At 42.4% G+C, this 19,161-nt stretch overlaps 1 protein-coding gene across 1 annotated transcript; it reads left to right on the forward strand.

Moving 5' to 3' along the window:
* Positions 1 to 5,329: 5,329 nt before the first annotated feature.
* Prdx1 (peroxiredoxin 1) lies at positions 5,330 to 18,747 on the forward strand. The gene is made up of 6 exons (XM_008837624.3): positions 5,330 to 5,483; positions 6,803 to 6,919; positions 9,996 to 10,149; positions 10,653 to 10,775; positions 11,721 to 11,851; positions 18,406 to 18,747. The coding sequence occupies exons 2-6, from the start codon at positions 6,814 to 6,816 to the stop codon at positions 18,489 to 18,491; spliced, it is 600 nt and encodes a 199-aa protein (XP_008835846.1). The 5' UTR covers positions 5,330 to 5,483; positions 6,803 to 6,813; the 3' UTR covers positions 18,492 to 18,747.
* The last annotated feature ends 414 nt before the right edge of the window (positions 18,748 to 19,161 follow it).

The raw sequence follows: 19,161 nt of genomic DNA on the forward strand, positions 1-19,161 counted from the left end.
ATCTCTCTGGCTCTCAACCAGTTTCTCTTCAATGCTCTGAGGTACTTACAATCATGGTAACCTTGACTCAACACTGGGGAAAGAAAAAAAGAAATGTCAACAATTACAGAATGTGATAATCCTGTGCTATTTATGACAGATATATACGCAAAGGATAACTATACACAGAAAATGCATTGAAGAGCAGACTGGGAAAGGCGGGGCTGTCATGGCACGTGTTCTAAAACTGGTAACACTTCAGTTTTGAGAGACAAGCGAGAGTTAAACACTCAGTGAACAGGATGTGGTCGGGCAGAGTGGTCTGTGGCATTATGATACACTGAGGGTTTTACAAATAGCACCTTATGGCTAGAGCAGCAGGAGGGAGGAGAAGAAAGGGGTCAGAAGTCTGATGTTGAGGAAGTAGTGATGCCAAATTAAGTGCCACAGGGAGGTAGCAGCAGGGGTTTGGGAAACTGTCACATATGAGTAGTTGAGGTAATGGAAATGTTTAATATAAATCTGGCTTCAAAGATGTGAAGAGTTGTTTTGTTTCATGTGTGTGTGCTTTGTTACTTTAGAACTAGAAAAGGCCTGCCTTTCCTGGCAGTGAACTATGGTTCACATTTAGGGGCAGGTTACCAGACCTCTACTAGCCTCTTTTATCAGGTGTTCCACCTGTTCACCCATATAAGATGACTCAGCTTTAAACCATCTCTGGTCTTAGAGGTCTCAGTTGGGGTCCACTTGTCAGCCTTAGCATTCCTTTGGGGAAAGTGGCAGAAGAGAATGTAAAGAAGCCTCTAGAATTACCACTTGCAGTCTGCCAAGGGAACATGACTAAGGGCATCAAGAAAGGCGGGATCCCTGCTTGTTAGAGGTGTGGTGGGGCTAAGAATTAATGAATCAGTGAGGCTTGCTTGCCTAGAGGTATAGCTCTCCTTTCCCAACTGTATGAGTTAGTTCTCTGAGTCTGTAATTTTTGTCACACCCTCACTCTCTGTCAATGGCAAAATGACTGTCTTAAGAATGAGCCAGAGACACTACAGAGAGTGCTTGTCTAGGCCCAACATCATTCTCTTATTGCAATGCTTTAGGTAAGAAAGGCACCCTTTTGGGGAAGGTTTTCCCAGGACAAATGGCTACAAGTATAGATACATGAGGATTTTTTTTCACCCTGTTCTAGGTAAAACTAGCCCTGCCAATGATGTCAAATGAGCCAGAGATAAACTAGAGGTCCACTGGTCATTATTTGGTTTTCTCTAGTGGTTCTCAACTTGGGATGATTTTGTCCCTCAGAGGGCAGCTGGCAATGTGTGTGGGGGAGTGTGTGCAGGGAGTGCTATAGAATTTATAGAGCAGAGGCCAAGATGTTACTAAATATCCTATTATCACAGGATAGTCCCTCATCCCATAAGGAATTAATCAGATTTTAAATGACAATAGTGCTAAAGTTGAGAAATAACAGAAAAATGCTTATGTTTATACAGATATGGCTCTAGATGGGCAAGGTGGTAGCATATGCTTTTAATCTCAGCACTAGGGAGGCAGAGGCATATGGATCTCTTGAGTTAGAGGCCAGTTTGGTTTACACAGTGAGTTCCAGGTCAACCAAGGCTATGTATGAGACCTCTCTTTTTTTAAAAAAAAAAAGTTGGGCAGCTGAAGAGATGGCTCAGTGGTTAAGAGCACTGGCTGTTCTTGCAGAGGGTCCAGGTTTGGTTTCCAGCACCCACATGGCAGCTAACAACCATCTGTAGCTTCAGTTCCAGGGGATCCAATGCCCTCTTCTGACCTCTACAGACAATGTACAACACAGGGATGCTTACATACATGCAGGTATGCAGCCAATACATTCATACACATAAAATAAAAATAATAAAAAAATATATATTCCTGATGTACAGATGGCAAGTTTAATACCAACTCTAAAAAATCTTTTATTATTTCATTTTATGAGTATATTGCCTACATTATGTAAGTGCACATGTCAAGCAATGCCCAGAGAGGTCTGAAGAGACGTCAGATCCCCTGGGGTTGGAGTTACAGTGGTTAGCTGCCATGTGGATGCTGAGAACTGAACCCGGGTCCTCTGCAAGAACAGGCAGTGCTCTTAACTGCTGAGTCATCTCTCCGGCCCCCCAAATATTTCTTTTTTAAAGAGAGGTTTCATACATAGCCTAGCTGGCTGACCTGGAACTCACTATGTAAACCAAACTAGCCTGAAACTTGCAGCAATCATCTCACCTCTACTTGTGCCTCTGCCTTATGAGTGCTGGGATTATAGGTATGTATCATCATATGCAATTTAAACATATTCTGAATCATTGGGATGACCTCATAACACAGCGGTCCTGTGGGTTTGGTTTCCATGATTTTATTTTGTATTTGTTGCTGCAATTAAATGAAAGCACTTAGCTTTAATGGCTTATAGGTTTAATTTTAATAGTTTATATGTTTATGGCAGGCGGTTATTAGGCCAGCAAGTCTTGATATAAAAAATGATCATGGACTTGACTTCTGCTTTCAACTCATTATTGCCTTACTTGTTGTACTTAGTTAGCTATGAAGAAGGAATAATGGCTGGTTTTTTTGTTTTGTTTTGTTTTGTTTTTCTCTTTTTGAGACAGGGTCTCCCTGTAGCCCCAGCTGTCCTGGAACTCGCTATGTAGACCAGGCTGACCTCGAACTCACAGAGATCCTCCTGCTGCCGCCTCCCGAGTGCTGGGACTAAAGGGTGTGCACCACCACACTTGACTGCTTTTGTTACTTTGTTAGACCAAGTCTCAAGTAGCTGACTTGAACTGTTTTCTACAGGCTGACTTTGAATTCCTGATCCTCCTCTCTCTACCTCTGGAGTACTAGGATTACAGATGCAAGCATTTTCTCAGTTTACTCTGATTCCAAGTAATTCTTCCAACAAAGACTCACCTAAAGACCGTGAAAACCAACAATTTAGTACCAAATACACACACACACACACACACACACACACACACACACACACATACCATTTTTGCTCGGCAGGTAAAGGTGCCTGCCACCAAGCCTGACATCCTAAATTCCATCCCTGGGACCTACATGGTAGGAGAAAACTAACTCTTTTTTTTTTTTTTTTTTGTGGTCTTTTTGTGATAGGGTCTCCCTGCCTCTACAAACAAAAATCTCTGAACTTCTATGCTCATCCTGCTTTCATAAGAAAGAAATTAATTATGAGACATGTTTAGCCTCAGGGTGAAAAGGAAAAAGGAAAAAAAACTGACAAAGATTGGAGAGATGGCTCAGTGAGTAAGAGCGCTTGCAGCACAAGCATGAGGGCTTGAGTTCAGGTTCTAGCATATGGTTCCATGTGTCTATAATCCCAGCAGTGGGGGGGGGGGGGGAGACAGGAAGATCTCAGCCCAGCTCCAGGGTCAGTGAGAGTTCCTGTTTCAAGGGAATATGGCAGAGAGCAATAGAGCAGGACATCGACATCTTCCTCTGGCCTTCACACATGTGCACAGGCACATGTTCCCGCACACAGATGAACATATACCACACTTACACATCCACATCCACATACTTACACATATCAAAACAACAAACCAAACCAAACAACAAAAACTACTGTTGTCTGATAAAAAATACCAAACATAAAAAAATTGAGATGCACAGGCAGCATGATGTAGCATTTCCCCATTTTTTACCCTAGTCTAAAAGCCATGGCAATCATGGGAGTTAACTCCTCCACTAACTGGGAATGAATAATGCCAAATAACTAGTCAACCTCAAGCTGAGAAGGAAAAAGAAAATCACTAGTGTTGTAGGGAAGGATGAGAAATACCAAAAAATTAAGATGCTCAGCCAGCATGACAAAGCACTTCCCCATTTGTTATCCTATCCAAGAGTCAGAGAGGGACATAATACTATTGATTAAATGCTCATTGAGTTCCTTTTTAAAGGGATTTTATTTATTGTTTTTATTTTATGTGTATGCATGTATTGCCTGCATGTAGATAAGCACACCAGTGTCATGCAATGCCCACGGAGGACAGAAGAGGCTGTCGGGTCCCCTGAGCTGGAGTTACAGACAGTTGTTAGCGGCCATGTGGGTGCTGGGATTTGAAGCCAGGTCTTCTGCAAGAACAGTGTTCTTAACTGCTGAGCCATCTCTCCAGCTGAGTTCCTGTTTTCTATCACATGCTGTGTTACATGAGGATACAGAGGTGGAAATCATCTAAATCTTACCCTCTAGAAAGTCTAGACCGGGAAGACAGACATGTAAACAAATTAACTCAAAGGTTTGTTTTTTTTTCTTGGCTATACAAGTTACTGTTTGGGCATAACGGAGGTAAAGGTCAGTAAATTCAAGGGATGAATGAAAATCAGTAACATCTTGAGAGATATTGCAATATAAACCAAGGTCAAGAGCAGGTTTACCAGAAGTAATGCTTGGCTGAGTCTTCAGATCTGTTTTCTGTTTTCCCTGGCTTGAACAAAAAACACACCTGAAGCAGTTCAGGGTGTTATTGGGGGAGATGTAGATTATAGAATAAATAAGTTAACATTTCTAACATATAGTAAGAACTATACGTTTGGTGATGCAAGCCTGTAATTCCAGCATTCAGGAGACTGAGCCTGGAGGAGCATGAGTTCCAGGCCAAAACCTAGACATTGTACTAAATAAACTACATTAATTATTTCAATTAAAATATTAGAATTACTTCTATTTTCTAGGCAAGGAATGGAATTTAAATTACATAAGGTAATTACACATAAATAACCATGAGCTTTAACGCAGGAAATTGGCTACAGAGCCCCAGTTTTTAAACCACAAATCTGACATCAGGAGTGACAGGATCAGATTTAGAGGACTTTTTTTTTTGTTTTGAGACAAGGTCTCACTATGTAGCCCTGGCTGGCCTGGAACCCACAGAAATCCTCCTGCCTAAGGCTTGTGCCACCATTCCCAGCTCAGAAAGTCTTCAAGAGCAGTGCAAGAAATGGACGGATACGCGAAAAAAGCATCCGTGCAATCACAGAGATCAATGAGTAGGCTGCCCAAGTGATAAGGATTACTGAGGACCAGCCTAGAGCAGGATTCTGAAGCAGGGACGCACTAGGAAGTATTTGGGTGCATAGTTCTCCGAACTTGGGAGAACAGACACGGTCTGTCGTGGGCAGCAAAGACCCTTACTTTGGTTTGATCTTCAGGTGCAGCACACAGAGGACCTGGGAGTGGAGGCCGGGCTCTCCAGAGATCCTGACAGGATCTGAAGGACACTCTGCCGCCAGAGGCAGAAAGGGGGGTGTGCTTCTCAAGACCACCTCCCCGGCCTAGGAGAAAGCGCTGAGTCATACCCGCGGGGCGGGGCTCGGCAGAAACCCCTAGTCTCTCTGGTCCGGCACCCCGGGTCCGCTCCGAGTCTCGCGAGAGTCTTAGGGGCTATAAAAGCAGCGCCCCACGTGCCTTAGGCGTCTTCCTGCCCTGCGTGTGCTGTCTGGAGACCTGCGGATCGGGCCTGGTGAGTGTGCGGGCAGCGGGCCGCGGGGCCCCGCCTCACGCCCGCTAGTGGCCGTTTCCTTCTCCCCGGCTGGTCTGCGCCCAGCTGGGGCTGCTGTGGGCTGAGGCGGCCAGGCGAGGCCTGGTCCCGAGTCCTCAGTCGGCCCTCTGAGGACCGGGACCTGTTGGAACCCTAGGGCGAATGTCCAGTCTCCCGCTTCAGGCAGTCTACGCACAGGGCGTTGTTGGGCGCGGCGGGAAGGGTGATGGAGTCTCCTCGCCTCTTCATACCACCCTCCATCGCTTGGGGATTTTCTGGAGGTGTTCGCGTGGGCGTACGAGTGGGGCCGGATAGTCCCTTTAGTGGCGCTGGGGCGTGGCCTCTGGCGTTCTAGTCGATTCCTCAGAGGCAGCTGCGCTTGGCTGCAGGAAGTCACTCTTCCGGGATTGGTTGGGCTTTGGATATGCGAGGCCATCTTCCAAAGCAAGCGTGGTCAAGAAGACCATTTATGTTAGGTAGTCCCAAAATTATGGCCTGGTTAAAGATTTATAAATTAAAAAACAGTAAAGTTTAGGAGGGTTGGTGCTCCCAACTTTCCTTATGATATTTGAGCCACGTACTTTGGGACTTAGAGCTTTTAGACTGATGAATTTATCCTGGTATTGACCTGGATAAATCTAGTCCAAGTTCGGTTTTTTAAAATAAAGTAGTTCTTTTTTTTAATATTTTATTTTATGTGTATGCGTGTATTGCCTACATGTAGGTAAGTGCACCCGTGTCGTGCAGTGCTCAGGAAGGATAGAAGACAAAACTGGGTAAATGCCAATGTCCTGGCATTGTGCTACTTAGATTCTTGAGTCTTTCCCTTTCTTCTGTTTAATGAATATTTTAAATAAGATGCTATTATGGAAACATTCAGAAAGGGTAATAAATAATAAAGGTCATTTAGACAAACGAGCCATTTTTGTAAAGACTGATATACAGAGACTTTTTTGATCCAGAAGTTGAAGAGTTTGGATGGTGACCCTTGACTGTCAGCCTGTGCTTACTCTAATATAAAAGTTTAAATGGGCCCGGTGTGGTGGTATATGTCTTTAATCCCAGCACTTGGGAAGCAGAGGCAGGCAGAGTTGGAGGCCAGTCTGGTCTACATAGTGAGTTTCAGGACAGCTGGGGCTACAGGGAGACCCTGTCTCAAAATGGACAAAAAAAATTTTATTTCTGGCCATTGGAGAACTCTTTGATTGAGCTATAGGTAAGTTCCTAAGTAAGTGAAAGATATTGGTTATTTAGAAAAATAAAACCCTTGTTTACAATTTTTTTTCTGTTACCTTTTCCAGCTAAAAGCAAGATGTCTTCAGGAACTGCCAAAATTGGGCATCCTGCCCCCAACTTCAAAGCCACAGCCGTTATGCCAGATGGTCAATTCAGAGATATCAGTCTAAGTGAATACAGAGGTAAGACTGATTACATTGGGCAGAAAAGCTGTTGTTTTGATTTCAACATCAAACTGGTGGTTATCAATAACAATGATCACAGGGTATAATCCAATTCTAGAGAAATGCTTCATTTTGTCTGACATACTAGCACAATTATATTTTAGTGATACTTCTCAGTTATATTTGAAAAATTCTCACTTTTTTTTTTCGGTCCTTTTGAGTTGGTTTCCCTGTAGCCCCAGCTGGCCTTGAACTCACAGAGATCCATCTGCCTCCAAAGTGCTGGGACTACAGGCATGCACCACCATACCTGACTTTTGTTTCCTTTTTTTAAATTAAGCACTGGAGTACTAGGGCTTGAATCTAGGGCCTCATACATGTTAGGCAGCACTCTACCACTGAGCCCTATTCCCAGCCCTTCTCTCTCTTTTTTTTTAAAAAGACTTCTACAGTTAGTCTCAGAGCTCAAGTCTTTGGAGCTGTGGCTTTGATTTTTTTAAAATGGGTGTAATTAGTAATTAGAGAAAGGGCTTTGGCACATTTCCTTGACAGTTTTACTCCCAGGGAAGAGTTGATACTATAACTCAACTTTGTATTGCCAAAGTTTCATGTAGATACTTGGCAGCTTCTATTGATGTTCTTCCCTTCTTGCGTTGCAATAGTCTAGAGTATCTAGGTCTCTTGGAACAATTGAGAATATAGATTCTTTAGGTGCAAACCTTGAGACTTGGGTGTTAAGTATACCTTTTTAGTGCTATGTGGGTTTTTGCAATTATCTTTTGGGTAAAATACTCAGATTTCCCAATATCACACTTTATGGTTGGTGACCGCAGATATTGTAGGCCCTTTGGAGAAAATCTTACTGACAATTTAAGTAGCATCCCTAGGGAAGTAGCCCTGGCTCTCTCTGCTCCTCTAGAGCTTGGCCTACTGAAGCTTCCAAGTGCTTAAGTAAAGCTGTGGAGAGATGGTTTAGATGAGTCAAGGACTGCTTGTTTTGACTTTTTAACATTATTGGTACCTGGAAATAAGTGGATATTTGGAAATGTTCCAGTAGCTCAGCCATTAGGTATATTGAGGGGTGTGTGGCTTGTTTGATTTACTTTGGTGATAATCTGAGTTACTAAAGTAAAATTGGAGTTAGAAATTCTTTTACCTACCAGTACTTTGTGTACTCTTGATTGCAACATTTTTCTTGTCCTGTCCTGTCAGACTGGTTAAGAAGGCATTTATTGCCGGGTGTGGTGGTGCACACCTTTAATCCCAGCACTCAGGAAGCAGAGGTAGGGAGAGCTCTGTGAGTTCGAGCCCAGCTTGGTCTACACAGCGAGTTCCAGGCCAGCTGGGGCTACAGGGAGACCCTGTCTCAAAAAGATGAAAAAAATAGATATTTATTGTGGTTCATAAGATCTCTTAAACATGACCCATGAGGGCTGGGAAGATGGGTTAGTGGACAAAAATCCTTGCTACACAAGCCTGAGGACCAGGTTCAATCCATGAAACCCACATAAAAAGTTGGTTGCAGGACTAGATGGATGGTTCCCGTCAAGAGCACTTGTTGCTCTTAACAGGACTGGGTTTGGGGTCCCATATAGTAGCTCACAACCATTTGTAACTCCATTTTCAGGGGATCTGACTTCCTTTTCTGTCCTCCTGAGCACTATGCATGTGATGCAAAGTTACATACATACATGCAAGCATTTATACACATAAAATTTTTTAAAAAGCTGAATGCCATGATGTGCTCCTGTAATCTCAGCAGTCCTATTAGAGATGGGAAAATGAAGGTAGGAAAATAATGTTGACCGGCTTGAAGTTAGTGTGGAGTTCCCACAGTGTAGCAACAGAAACAAGAGACCCTACCTGAAGCAGAATAGAGGAGAACCAACTCCTGAAGGTTGTCTTCTGTTCTTTTGAGTTCATTCACTCTAATGTGTGCATGTGTATGCCCTCTCACAGTCCCCCACACACACCTAAAAAAGTTTTTAAAAATTACCCATGAGGGGCTGAAGAGATGGTTCAGTGGTTAGGAACACTGGTTATTCTTGCAGAAGACCCAGGTTCGAATCCCAGCACCCACATGGCAGCTAACAGCTATCCGTAACTCCAGTCCCAGGGGATCCAACAGCCTCTTCTGACCTCTGTGGGCATTGCACTACACAGGTGCACTTACCTACATGCAGGCAATACACGCATGTACATAAAATAAAAATTTTTTAAAATTGCCCATGAGATCATTTATGGTTAATTACCTTCCCACAGCTTATAAAGGCTCTGACATGTGGAGTTGGACCTCTTAGAGAAGGACCTGAATTTGGTTCCCTTACAGACATGGTGGCTAGCAACCATCTGTAATTCCAGTTCAGGAACATCCCCTTCTGGCATCCGTAGCGTTGTGTGCATGTGGTATACTTACTTATATGCGGGCAAAACGTACACACAAAATAAAAAAAATTTTTTTTGAGGCTCGGATTTTGACTTTCTGGGTTTTTGTTGTTGTTTTACCCAGACTTGCTGCTAATGAACTCCCTATGCAGCTGAAGATGACCTTGAACTCCTCATCTTTCTGCCTGCACTTCCAGAGTCTAGGGATTACAGTCTTGAGTTGCCATGCCCACCTGAGAACATGATGTATATGATAATATTTAGATGAAAATTAGACTGAACAGTGTTTATTCTGTAATTAGCAACTAAAGAACATGGACGCCCAAAAAGTATCAATCTTGAATGAACTTTTTAAAATTCAAGCTCTCTTGCCACAAAAGTGACTACTAAAAGACATCTGTAGTGAGGATCCTAATAGTGCGTGGTTACTGTGTCATAAACTTAAGGGCCTCCCCTATAAGAATATGTCCTTGACTTATTTCATATTAAGCAAAGGAATCTGCTGGAGTTTTACGTATTTTCTTTGAGACAGGGTTTCTAACCCTGGCTTGCCTGGTATTCACTGTATATGCAATTCAGCCTGGCCTCAAACTCATGGAGATACTCCCATCACAGTCTCCTGAGTGCTAGAATTACAGGCATCTATCATCACCCCTAGCTCAAAAGTCTGTTTGAAAGCCCCCCTCTTAATTGCTTGTTTTCTTCCCAGGAAAATATGTTGTGTTCTTCTTTTACCCTCTTGACTTCACTTTTGTGTGCCCCACTGAGATCATTGCTTTCAGCGATAGGGCAGAAGAATTTAAGAAACTCAACTGCCAAGTGATTGGTGCGTCTGTGGACTCTCACTTCTGTCATCTGGCATGGTAAAGTTCTTGGTCTGTTTGGCACATGAACTTTTTTTTCTTTTTTTTCTTTTTTTTTTTTTTTTTTGGAAAATTTTAGAAGAAACATTTTATTACATGTAACTGAGGCTGGCTTTCAACTTGCAGTACATCCAGCCTTAGCCTCTTGAGTAGGTGTCATTACAGATGTATACCACAACACCTGGCAGTTATGTTGTGGATTTCTTGAGCAGCAATTTGGAGGTTTGATAGTAGACTTAAGTGTTGGCTTCTGGGCTCTGACTTCTTACTGCTGTGATCTCATATTACCTGGCAACAGAGAAAAAGCAGTTTGAGTTGTAGTTGAGTATACACTGGTGACCAGCCTTAAGTGTTCTTAGACATTCACTTTATTGTTGGAAAAAATGAGGTTTTGGGGGAAAGTTTGATTAAGGATATAGGGAAGATAGGGTATAGGTCCAGTTAATATTTCTGCTTCACATAGGTTTGAATGACTGTGATTGTAAGCATGCCTTTTGTTGTAGGATCAACACACCCAAGAAACAAGGAGGACTGGGACCCATGAACATTCCCTTGGTATCAGATCCCAAGCGCACCATTGCTCAGGATTATGGGGTCTTAAAAGCTGATGAAGGTATCTCCTTCAGGTATGTACCTTCTGGGTAGGAGGGAGCACTTAGAAGAACTGTCTTGTTAACTGAAAGCTGTTTCCTTGGAAAAAATTAGAACCCTGATCTGAAGAGCACTGATTCCTTTTTGTTTCATTCTATATGTGTATGTGCACAAATGCTTTGTGGAGGATAACCTTGAGCATTGTTCCTCAGACACCATCTATCACTTTTTGGAGATACGGTCTCCTTGGCCACAGACTTGCTAAGGTAGGCTAGACTTAGGCTAGGCTAGGGTAGACTGATAGAGCAGCAAGCCCTAGGGATCTGCCTGTTTTCACAGTCCAAGTGTTGGGATAATATCCTTTCTTTTTAAATACAGACTAAGGATTAAACTCAGGTGCTCATGCTTAGAAGCACTTCACTGAGACGTCTTTCTAGCCTCGTTTTTGTTTTTGAGAGACGGTGTTGCTATAATATAGCCTGAGCTGGCCTTGAACTTCCTATATAGCTCAGGCTGACCTTATAGTGATCCTCCTGCCTCAGCTTCCCAAGTGTTTAAGTTTATAGACAAGTGCCTCTATACCTAGGACATCCCCCACCCAGCTCCCCATTTTAGAGATGGTATCTTTGTAGGCCCATGCTGGTCTGGAACTTCCATATAGCCAAGGGTGATCAACTCCTAATTCTCCTGTCTCAGCCTCCTGATTACTGGGATCACAGGTTTGTACCACTATGTCCTGTGGTATTGGAGATCAAACCCAGGGGTTTGCGCGTGCTAGGCAGGCACCCTGTCAACCTAGCTATGTCCTTTTTCCTCATTTATTTACTGCAGGGTTTTCATCAGTGGCAAGGCTGGTATAAATCTTGTCTATGGAAATGACAACCTCATTTCCATAGGACTTCAAGACGCCTGTATTCTAATTAAGCAAAAAATCTGACCTGCATTGCTTCTTTCTCAGTCTTTCAATCTCTTCCTCCCAGGGGCCTCTTTATTATTGATGACAAAGGTATCCTTCGACAGATCACTATAAATGACCTTCCTGTTGGCCGCTCTGTGGATGAGATTCTGAGACTAGTTCAGGCCTTCCAGTTCACTGACAAACATGGAGAGGGTAAGTCATCTGCCTGCTAATGAGACAATAATGGTGGTAGGGTTGGAAAGATGGTAGGAACAAGAATGTCAAATAGAAGGGTGATACTGTATTTGTGTAAAAAACTGCAATTTGTGTGTTTGTGGGGGTGGGATAATGGCGAAGTCTGAAGAACATAAAGGCCCTGTGGACTACTACAGATTTGAGAAGAACCTCACGGATACATTGGGATAAAACAAAAGTAGAGGATCACATCTAGTTGTAAAGCATGTCACATTTGATAACTTGAAAGAAGAGGTCAGCTCTTACAGTTTTTATTGAGGTTTTAAAAAAAACTGGGCTTGGAGAGATGCTCAGGTATGAAGAGCACTGGCTGTTCTTAGAGAGTACCTGGATTTGGTTCCCAGCCTCTAGACCATCTATAACTCCAGTTCCAGGGGATCTGACACCCTCTTCTGACCTTCATGGGCATTGCATGACACAAGTGCACTTACATACGTGCAGGCAATACACTAATACACATAAAAATAATAAAGTTTTTAAAAAGAAAACAAGGTGCTGGAGAGATGGCTCAGTGGTTAAGAAGAGCGCTGACTGATTCGCAGCACCCACATGGTGGCAAACAACTGTCTGCAACTCCAGCTCCAGGGGATCTGACATCCTCTTCTGACCTTCGGGCATTATAAGACACAGGTGTACTCAATACATGTAGGGAATATACTCATACACAAAATAAAAATAATAAATTTTATAAAAGGGAAACAATAGCCAAGCATGGTGGTATGCCTATGTATATAATCCACAACTGAGATTGAGGTAGATTTGCCTCTGGTTGCAGACCATCCTAGGCTACCCCAGAGTAAGCCCTGTTCTCAGAGAGTTGGAGACATGTATCAGTGGTTAAGAGCACTTGTTGCTCTTGCAGAGGACCCAACTTCAGTGCTCAGCACCTACCTGGTGGCTCACTAATGCCTATAACTTCAGTTGCAGGGGGTCTGACGCCCTCTTCTGTCCCGTGCAGGCACCAGACATGCACATGGTACACATACATACATACATATATGCAGGCACTCTTGTATACACAAATTTATTTTTTTAATTGTTTTTGAGATAGGGTCTTGCCAGGTGTTGTGGCACAGGGCCTTTAATCCCAGCACTTGGGAAGCAGAGGCAGGTGGATCTCTGAATTCAAGGCCAGCCTGGTCTACATGTGAGTTCCAGGTCAGCTGGGGCTTCAGGGAGACTCTTATCTCAGGAAAAAAAAAAAAAAAAATGTAATCCAGGGTCTTAATATGTAAACCTGATTGCCCTGGAACTTGGTATATAGACTGTTGTCTTTGAACTATATATAGCCCAGGCTTGCTTCAGACTCCTGCAGGTCTTCTGCCTTTGCCTCCCAGGTGCTACAGAGGTATAGTCATCATGCCTAGCCAGGTTTGTTTCTTTAGACAGTATCTTGCTATTGAAACCCTAACTGGCCTGGAACTAGCTGTGTAGAACAGGCTGGCTTAGAACTTGGAATGATGATCTTCCTACCTGTTTTCTGAGCACTTGGATTACAAGCATGTGCCACCACCATACCTGGCTTCTAGTTAGTTTTAGTTTTTTAATTTTTGTTATTTTGTATGTGTGCATGCATGCAACAGCACACCATGGGTGGAGTTGAAGAGAACAAATTTCTAGAATCAATTCTCCACCAAGAGTCCAAGAATCAAACTTATTAGGGTACCAAACTTGGGTCATTATACTTGAGTGGAAGTACTTTTACTTAATAAGCCATCTTGCTAGTCCTACTTTTAGCTTTTCACCTATCATTTACCAAAGTATAGCCCCTTTTCCAGTTGGCCTAGCACTTGTAATTCTTACGTTCTCATTATAATTACATGATTAAAAAAAAAGATACTGAATAGATTGGTAGTATAGGTCAGTGGTAGAATGCTTGCTTATTGTGTGAGGACCTTGGTATGATCCTAGCTTTGGGATGTAGCTCTTAGATTTTCTTAAACCCTCCTCTTTGAATGTTGTTGATATAGTTGGTGCTGGAATGAGACTATCTTCTCTCAGCCAAGTGTAATGTTTTGTTGTTATGCTGGGAATTAAACCAAAGACTTTGAACATGCTCAGCAAGTGTGGTACCAATATACCATATCTCTGCTTTAGTTTTTAGGAGCCTACCTTCTAGGCTGGCGAGGTGGCACATTGGGTAAAGACAGCTAGCTGCCAAACCTAACAACTTAAGTTCTATCCCTGGGACTCATGGTAGAAGGAGTGAACCGACTCCTGCAGGTTGTCCTTTGACCTTCATATGTGGTGCTGTGGCAAGTGTGTGCACATACATAAATAAGTAAATGTGATAGAAAAATAAAAAACTTGCCTCTTGTGGGAGCACACTTGCTTAATGGGTAGGGGAGTGATGATCTTGAGGTCCTCCAGCTTATGCTGTTGAAGGGCAAGATACTTTCTGTTCATTTGCTATTGACATCTCAGCAAGGACACAGGTGAATTTGGGCCAACTTCTTCCATTCTTATTGTTTTGGTCTTTTTGAGACAGGGTCTCCCTGTAGCACTGGCCTGGAACTCATGTAGACCAGGCTGGCCTTGAACTCACAGAGATCTGCCTGCCTCTGCCTCCTGAGTGCTGGGATTAAAGGCCTGCGCCATCACACCTGGCCCTCTTCTCATTCTTTGAAAGGTAAGTAATCAGACTAGCTTTTAGAGACCCATTACAATTTTGATCTTGCCACTTACATGTAAAGCTGAATTAGTTATATATCTGGGTGACCCAGAGGTGGCTGGCTAGTGTGGAAGGCTGATAGGAATAGTAAGCATTGGTGATCATAAAACACCATTTGCAGATGCAAATGTGTACATGAGGCTAACCAAATACATTTATTGACAGCTTCTGAGAATACCCCCCTGGTAGGGGGGTGATGATCACTGCTGAGATAAAAGCAGAAAGTAGCAAAATGTGTATGCTTTTTACTGGATTTTCCTACAATTTTGGATATAGGCTGTACTTCTTAAACCCGTTTCCATAATTCCGTATCAGTCTCTGTTGCTTCCCAACTTGGGAGAACAGGCACAGCCATTTTATTATCATCATCATTATTACATTTATTGTGTGTCTGTTACACATTATTACATTTATTATGTGTGAAGGTCAGAGGACAACTTGTCCTTCCATCATGTGTTGTCCTGAGGTCATCAGGATGTGAAGCACAATTGTGTTACCCTAGATACAGGAGTGGTTTTTTGGGGGGGACCCATTAGTATCTACTGGCAAAGTGTTGGCTGGCTCTGACTATGTTTTTATTAAGTTCTTTTTTCCTCTAACTTAAATGTAGGATCCATGTTTAATTTCAGGAAGTGTTTAACAGAAAGATGAAATTTCTTTTTTGAGACTGTCTCCCTGTAGCCCAAGCTGGCCTGGAACTTGCTATGTAGACCAAGGTGGCCCCGATCTCAGAGATCTTGTCTGCCTACCTTTGCCTCCCAAGTGCTGGGATCAAAGGTGTATGTCACCATGCCTAGCTCCCCTAATTTTCACATGAGAAAATGAGATTTCTTTTTGTTCTCTAACTAGATGTTGGTGAACACAAGTTTCCCAAATGGAAGTGAAAAAGCCAGATTTCCTTCAGCTCAGTTTCTCAGGCTGGTCCAAGGTATACTGATAGCTCACTGTTATGCAGAGAATACAGTCATTGTTACACCTTTTCCTAAGTGTGAGTGATTAAAACCTTGGTGTTTACAGTCCAGAAAAGTAGAAAACAGTTAACTAATGAAACAAGGGCATTAGAACTCAGAAAGAAGATTGTTGCAAGTTGGAGTCCAGTCTGGGTTGCATTAAGTGAGTTCCAGTCCAGCTTGGGAATGTGACCCTATCAGATTCCCTTCCCTATCATATACCTCTCCCTCCCAAAACACAACAAAAGCAAAACTGAGACTGCAGACCTAGCTCTGGAAATTGCTGCTCTTATATTTCTTAAGTACTATGAGGAAAACAGGGATAGTGTTTGGGGGTTTTAGGGTTTTTAGAGGGGATATCAGTGTCTCACGTAGGACTCACGCTCCTACCTATGTACCTTGAATATCTGATCTTCCTGATGAGTGGTAGGTGGTAGTACTAGTACTGGAATTACAAAGTACCATGTTTACTTGGTTTATTTTTTTTTTTTTTTAGGGAATGAGGGAATACCAGCAAATCATTTAAGCCTTTTTGTTGTTGCTTGCAATTTTTATTCTGGTAACATAATTTACCATTTAAAATATATGTATATTAAGTGACATTAATTACATTTATATCTATCTTCTAGAACTTTTCTTGAGTCTGTAACCACTGGTGCTTGCCCATAATCCAGCACTTGGGAGGTAGAAGCAAGTGGAGCTCTGTGTTTGAGGCCAGCTAGGGCTATATAGTGAGACCATGTCTCAAGAAACCACACAGATAGATATCTAAACCATAACCAATTCCTCCTTTCAGCCTGTTTTGTTTTACTTTTTTGCTATGAATTTGCCTATTCTAGATAGCGCATATGAGTAAAATCAAACTTGTGTCTTTAGCACAGTCTCTTTCTGTAGCTCCCAGAGTGTCCTTTTAATTAGATTGTCTTAGCTGGGCTTGGTGGTATACGCCTTTGATCCCAGCCCTTGGGAGGCAGAGGCAGTGTATATCTCTCTGAGTTCAAGGCCAGCCTGGTCTCCATAGCAAACCCAGGCCAGCTGTGACTATAGGGATCCTGTCTCAAAAAAAGACCGAAAAAAAAAAAGATTATCTTTTATTTAGTTTTAGGAGTTAACTTATATTTGGACATTAACACCTTAATAGATTATGGTCATCCTGTTGTGGTTTTGTGTGTGTGTGTGTTTCTGTGTAGCCTTTTTAACTCTGAGTCTTCTTTTTCAGCCTCCTGCATGCTGGGATAATAGGCCTGTTACACTATATCTAACTGATAGGCATGCTTTTACTATACCTGGAGCATTGACCCATTCTTGTACATTTGAACATTTTATTCTTCCATATAGAAGTCCAGCTGTCCTGGGGTTGGAGAGATAACTGAGCAGTTAAGAGCACTGACTGCTTTTGCAGAGGACCCAGGTTTGGTTCCCAGCATCCACATGGTGGCTATAAACCGTCTTTAACTCCAGTTCCAGGGGAATCTGAAGCCCTCTTTTGACCTCTGCCGCATTGTACGACACGGGTACAGTGACATACATGCAGGCAATACACTCATACACATTAAAAAAATAATAAATTATTTTTTTATAAAAGTCCAACTGTCCTAGCACCATTTGTTGATCATGTAAGCTTTTTTTGTCTGAGAGAAGATCCCACTATGTTGTCTAAACTGTCTTAACTCCTGGGCTTTCATGGTCCTTCTACCTTAAGCCTCCCAAGTTAATGTGCCACCACATTTACATTCAGGTTTTTTTTTGTTTTTTTATTAATTTTAATCTTTTTGAGACAGGGTCTCCCTGTAGCCCCAGCTGCTAATCTGGAACTCACTATGTAGACCAGGCTGGCCTTGAACTCACAGAGATCTACATGCCTCTGCCTTCCAAGTACTGGGATTAAAGGCATCCGCCACCATGCCTGCCCCTCGGCTTTTTTTTTTTTTTAACTCCTATTTATCAGGCAGGATGGTACATGCCTTTAATCCCATCAGTCCTAGCATTCAGGAGGCAGAGGCAGGTGGATTTTTGTGAGATCAAGGGGAGCTGGAGCTACAAGGGAAACCCTGTCTCAAATAAAAAGTCATTTGAAGGATGAAATATAAATAAAATGTGTACAACATATGAACTATTTACATATCTACAAATCTTAGTATTTTGCTACATATATCTTAGACTGATCATTGTTAGACATGAGTGTAATTTAAGCTACTGCTTAGTTTTTTTTTTTAATGTGTATGAGTATATTGTCTGTATGTATATAAGTGAACCTGTGTCATGCAACGCCCACCAAGTTCAGAAGGGAGCATCGATTTCCCCGAAACTGGAGTTACAGACAGTTGTTAGTCTCCATGTGGGTGCTAGGAATTGAATGTGGGTCCTCTGCAAGAGCAGCCAGTACTTTTTAACTATTGAGCCATCTCTCCAACTCTACTACTTAGATTTTAAATGTTAAATGAGCTTTAATAGTAGGTTAAGTCTCTGATAGAGTTTAAACATTAATGTTTTTAAGTTGTTAACCTTATACTAGAAGGCTGAGTGCAAACTTGAGAAATCCCCAGGATTCATGTCTGTCTGTTTTGTTTTAAGCTTTTTGGGGGTTAATATTGGCGATTCTACCTCTAGGGCCTTGTGAACACTAGGCAAGCACTCTACTACTGAGCTATTTATCTCCAGGCCTCTTTTTACCTTGTATTTTAAGACAGGCCTCTGTCACCCGGGCTGGCCTGGAATTCACAATGTAGCCTGGGCTGTCCTTGAACTTGTGGGATTTACCTGAATGCTGGGATTACAGGCATGAGCCACCACACTCGGATTTGGTTTTGAGACAGCCCTTTGTTGACAGGAGGAGGGGTGGTACATAACCACTGTGCAGGTTATTCATTAGTGGTACCTTTCTTTTGCAGTGTGCCCAGCTGGCTGGAAACCTGGCAGTGATACCATCAAGCCTGATGTCCAAAAGAGCAAAGAATATTTCTCCAAGCAGAAGTGATCACTGGGCCATTTTCATGTTGGGCTATATTGGGGAGCCGGGAGAAGGAAATCTCTTTTGTACTTATTCATGCCTTTAAACACAAGATAGGTTGTAGTTTAAGACATGTCTTTCCTACAGGAGTGGGGGAGGTTAGCCTTTCTTTCACTGGTAGGGCTGGCCTGAGCTATGTTGTAGCAGATCATCTAATGTACTAGTAGCCAGACATCAGCCTGTTGTTCTTTTGTAGTATCTATTAAACTTGAACTGAGACCTTGGTGATTCATTTTGGTAAATATTAGATTTTAAGAGGTATTTAATCTTTGTTCCATTTTTGTGTGTAGATGCACTTATGTACATGTGAATGTGAAAGCCAGAGGACACCCTTGGGTGTTGGTCATTCCTCAGGTACAGTTTACCTTTTTTTTGAGACAGGGTCTCTCAGGGCTTGAAACTTGACATGTAGCCTAGGCTTGGCTGGCTACCTGGCCGGCCAGTGAACCCTAGAGATCTGCCTCTCCAGTGCTAGAATTATAAGCATGGGCTGCTAACCTGGGGTTTTTCTTTGTTTTGTTTTGCTTGAGTTTCAGGGACCAAACTTGGTTCCTCACAAGAGAGTACTTTTTTTTTTTCTTCAGTATTTTATTATTTTTATTTTATGTGTATGAGTATCTTGCCTGCATGTAGGTAA

The sequence above is a fragment of the Nannospalax galili genome, unplaced genomic scaffold (genome assembly GCF_000622305.1).
Source record: "Nannospalax galili isolate Female #2095 unplaced genomic scaffold, S.galili_v1.0 scaffold1719, whole genome shotgun sequence".
Taxonomy (NCBI): Eukaryota; Metazoa; Chordata; class Mammalia; order Rodentia; family Spalacidae; genus Nannospalax; species Nannospalax galili.

Coding starts and splice junctions, on each gene's coding strand:
- Prdx1 (XM_008837624.3), top strand. CDS start 6,814: ATGTCTTCAGGAACTGCCAAAATTGGGCATCCTGCCCCCAACTTCAAA. Junction 6,920..9,995: donor CAGTCTAAGTGAATACAGAG/GTAAGACTGATT, acceptor TTTTCTTCCCAG/GAAAATATGTTGTGTTCTTC. Junction 11,852..18,405: donor CACTGACAAACATGGAGAGG/GTAAGTCATCTG, acceptor TTTCTTTTGCAG/TGTGCCCAGCTGGCTGGAAA.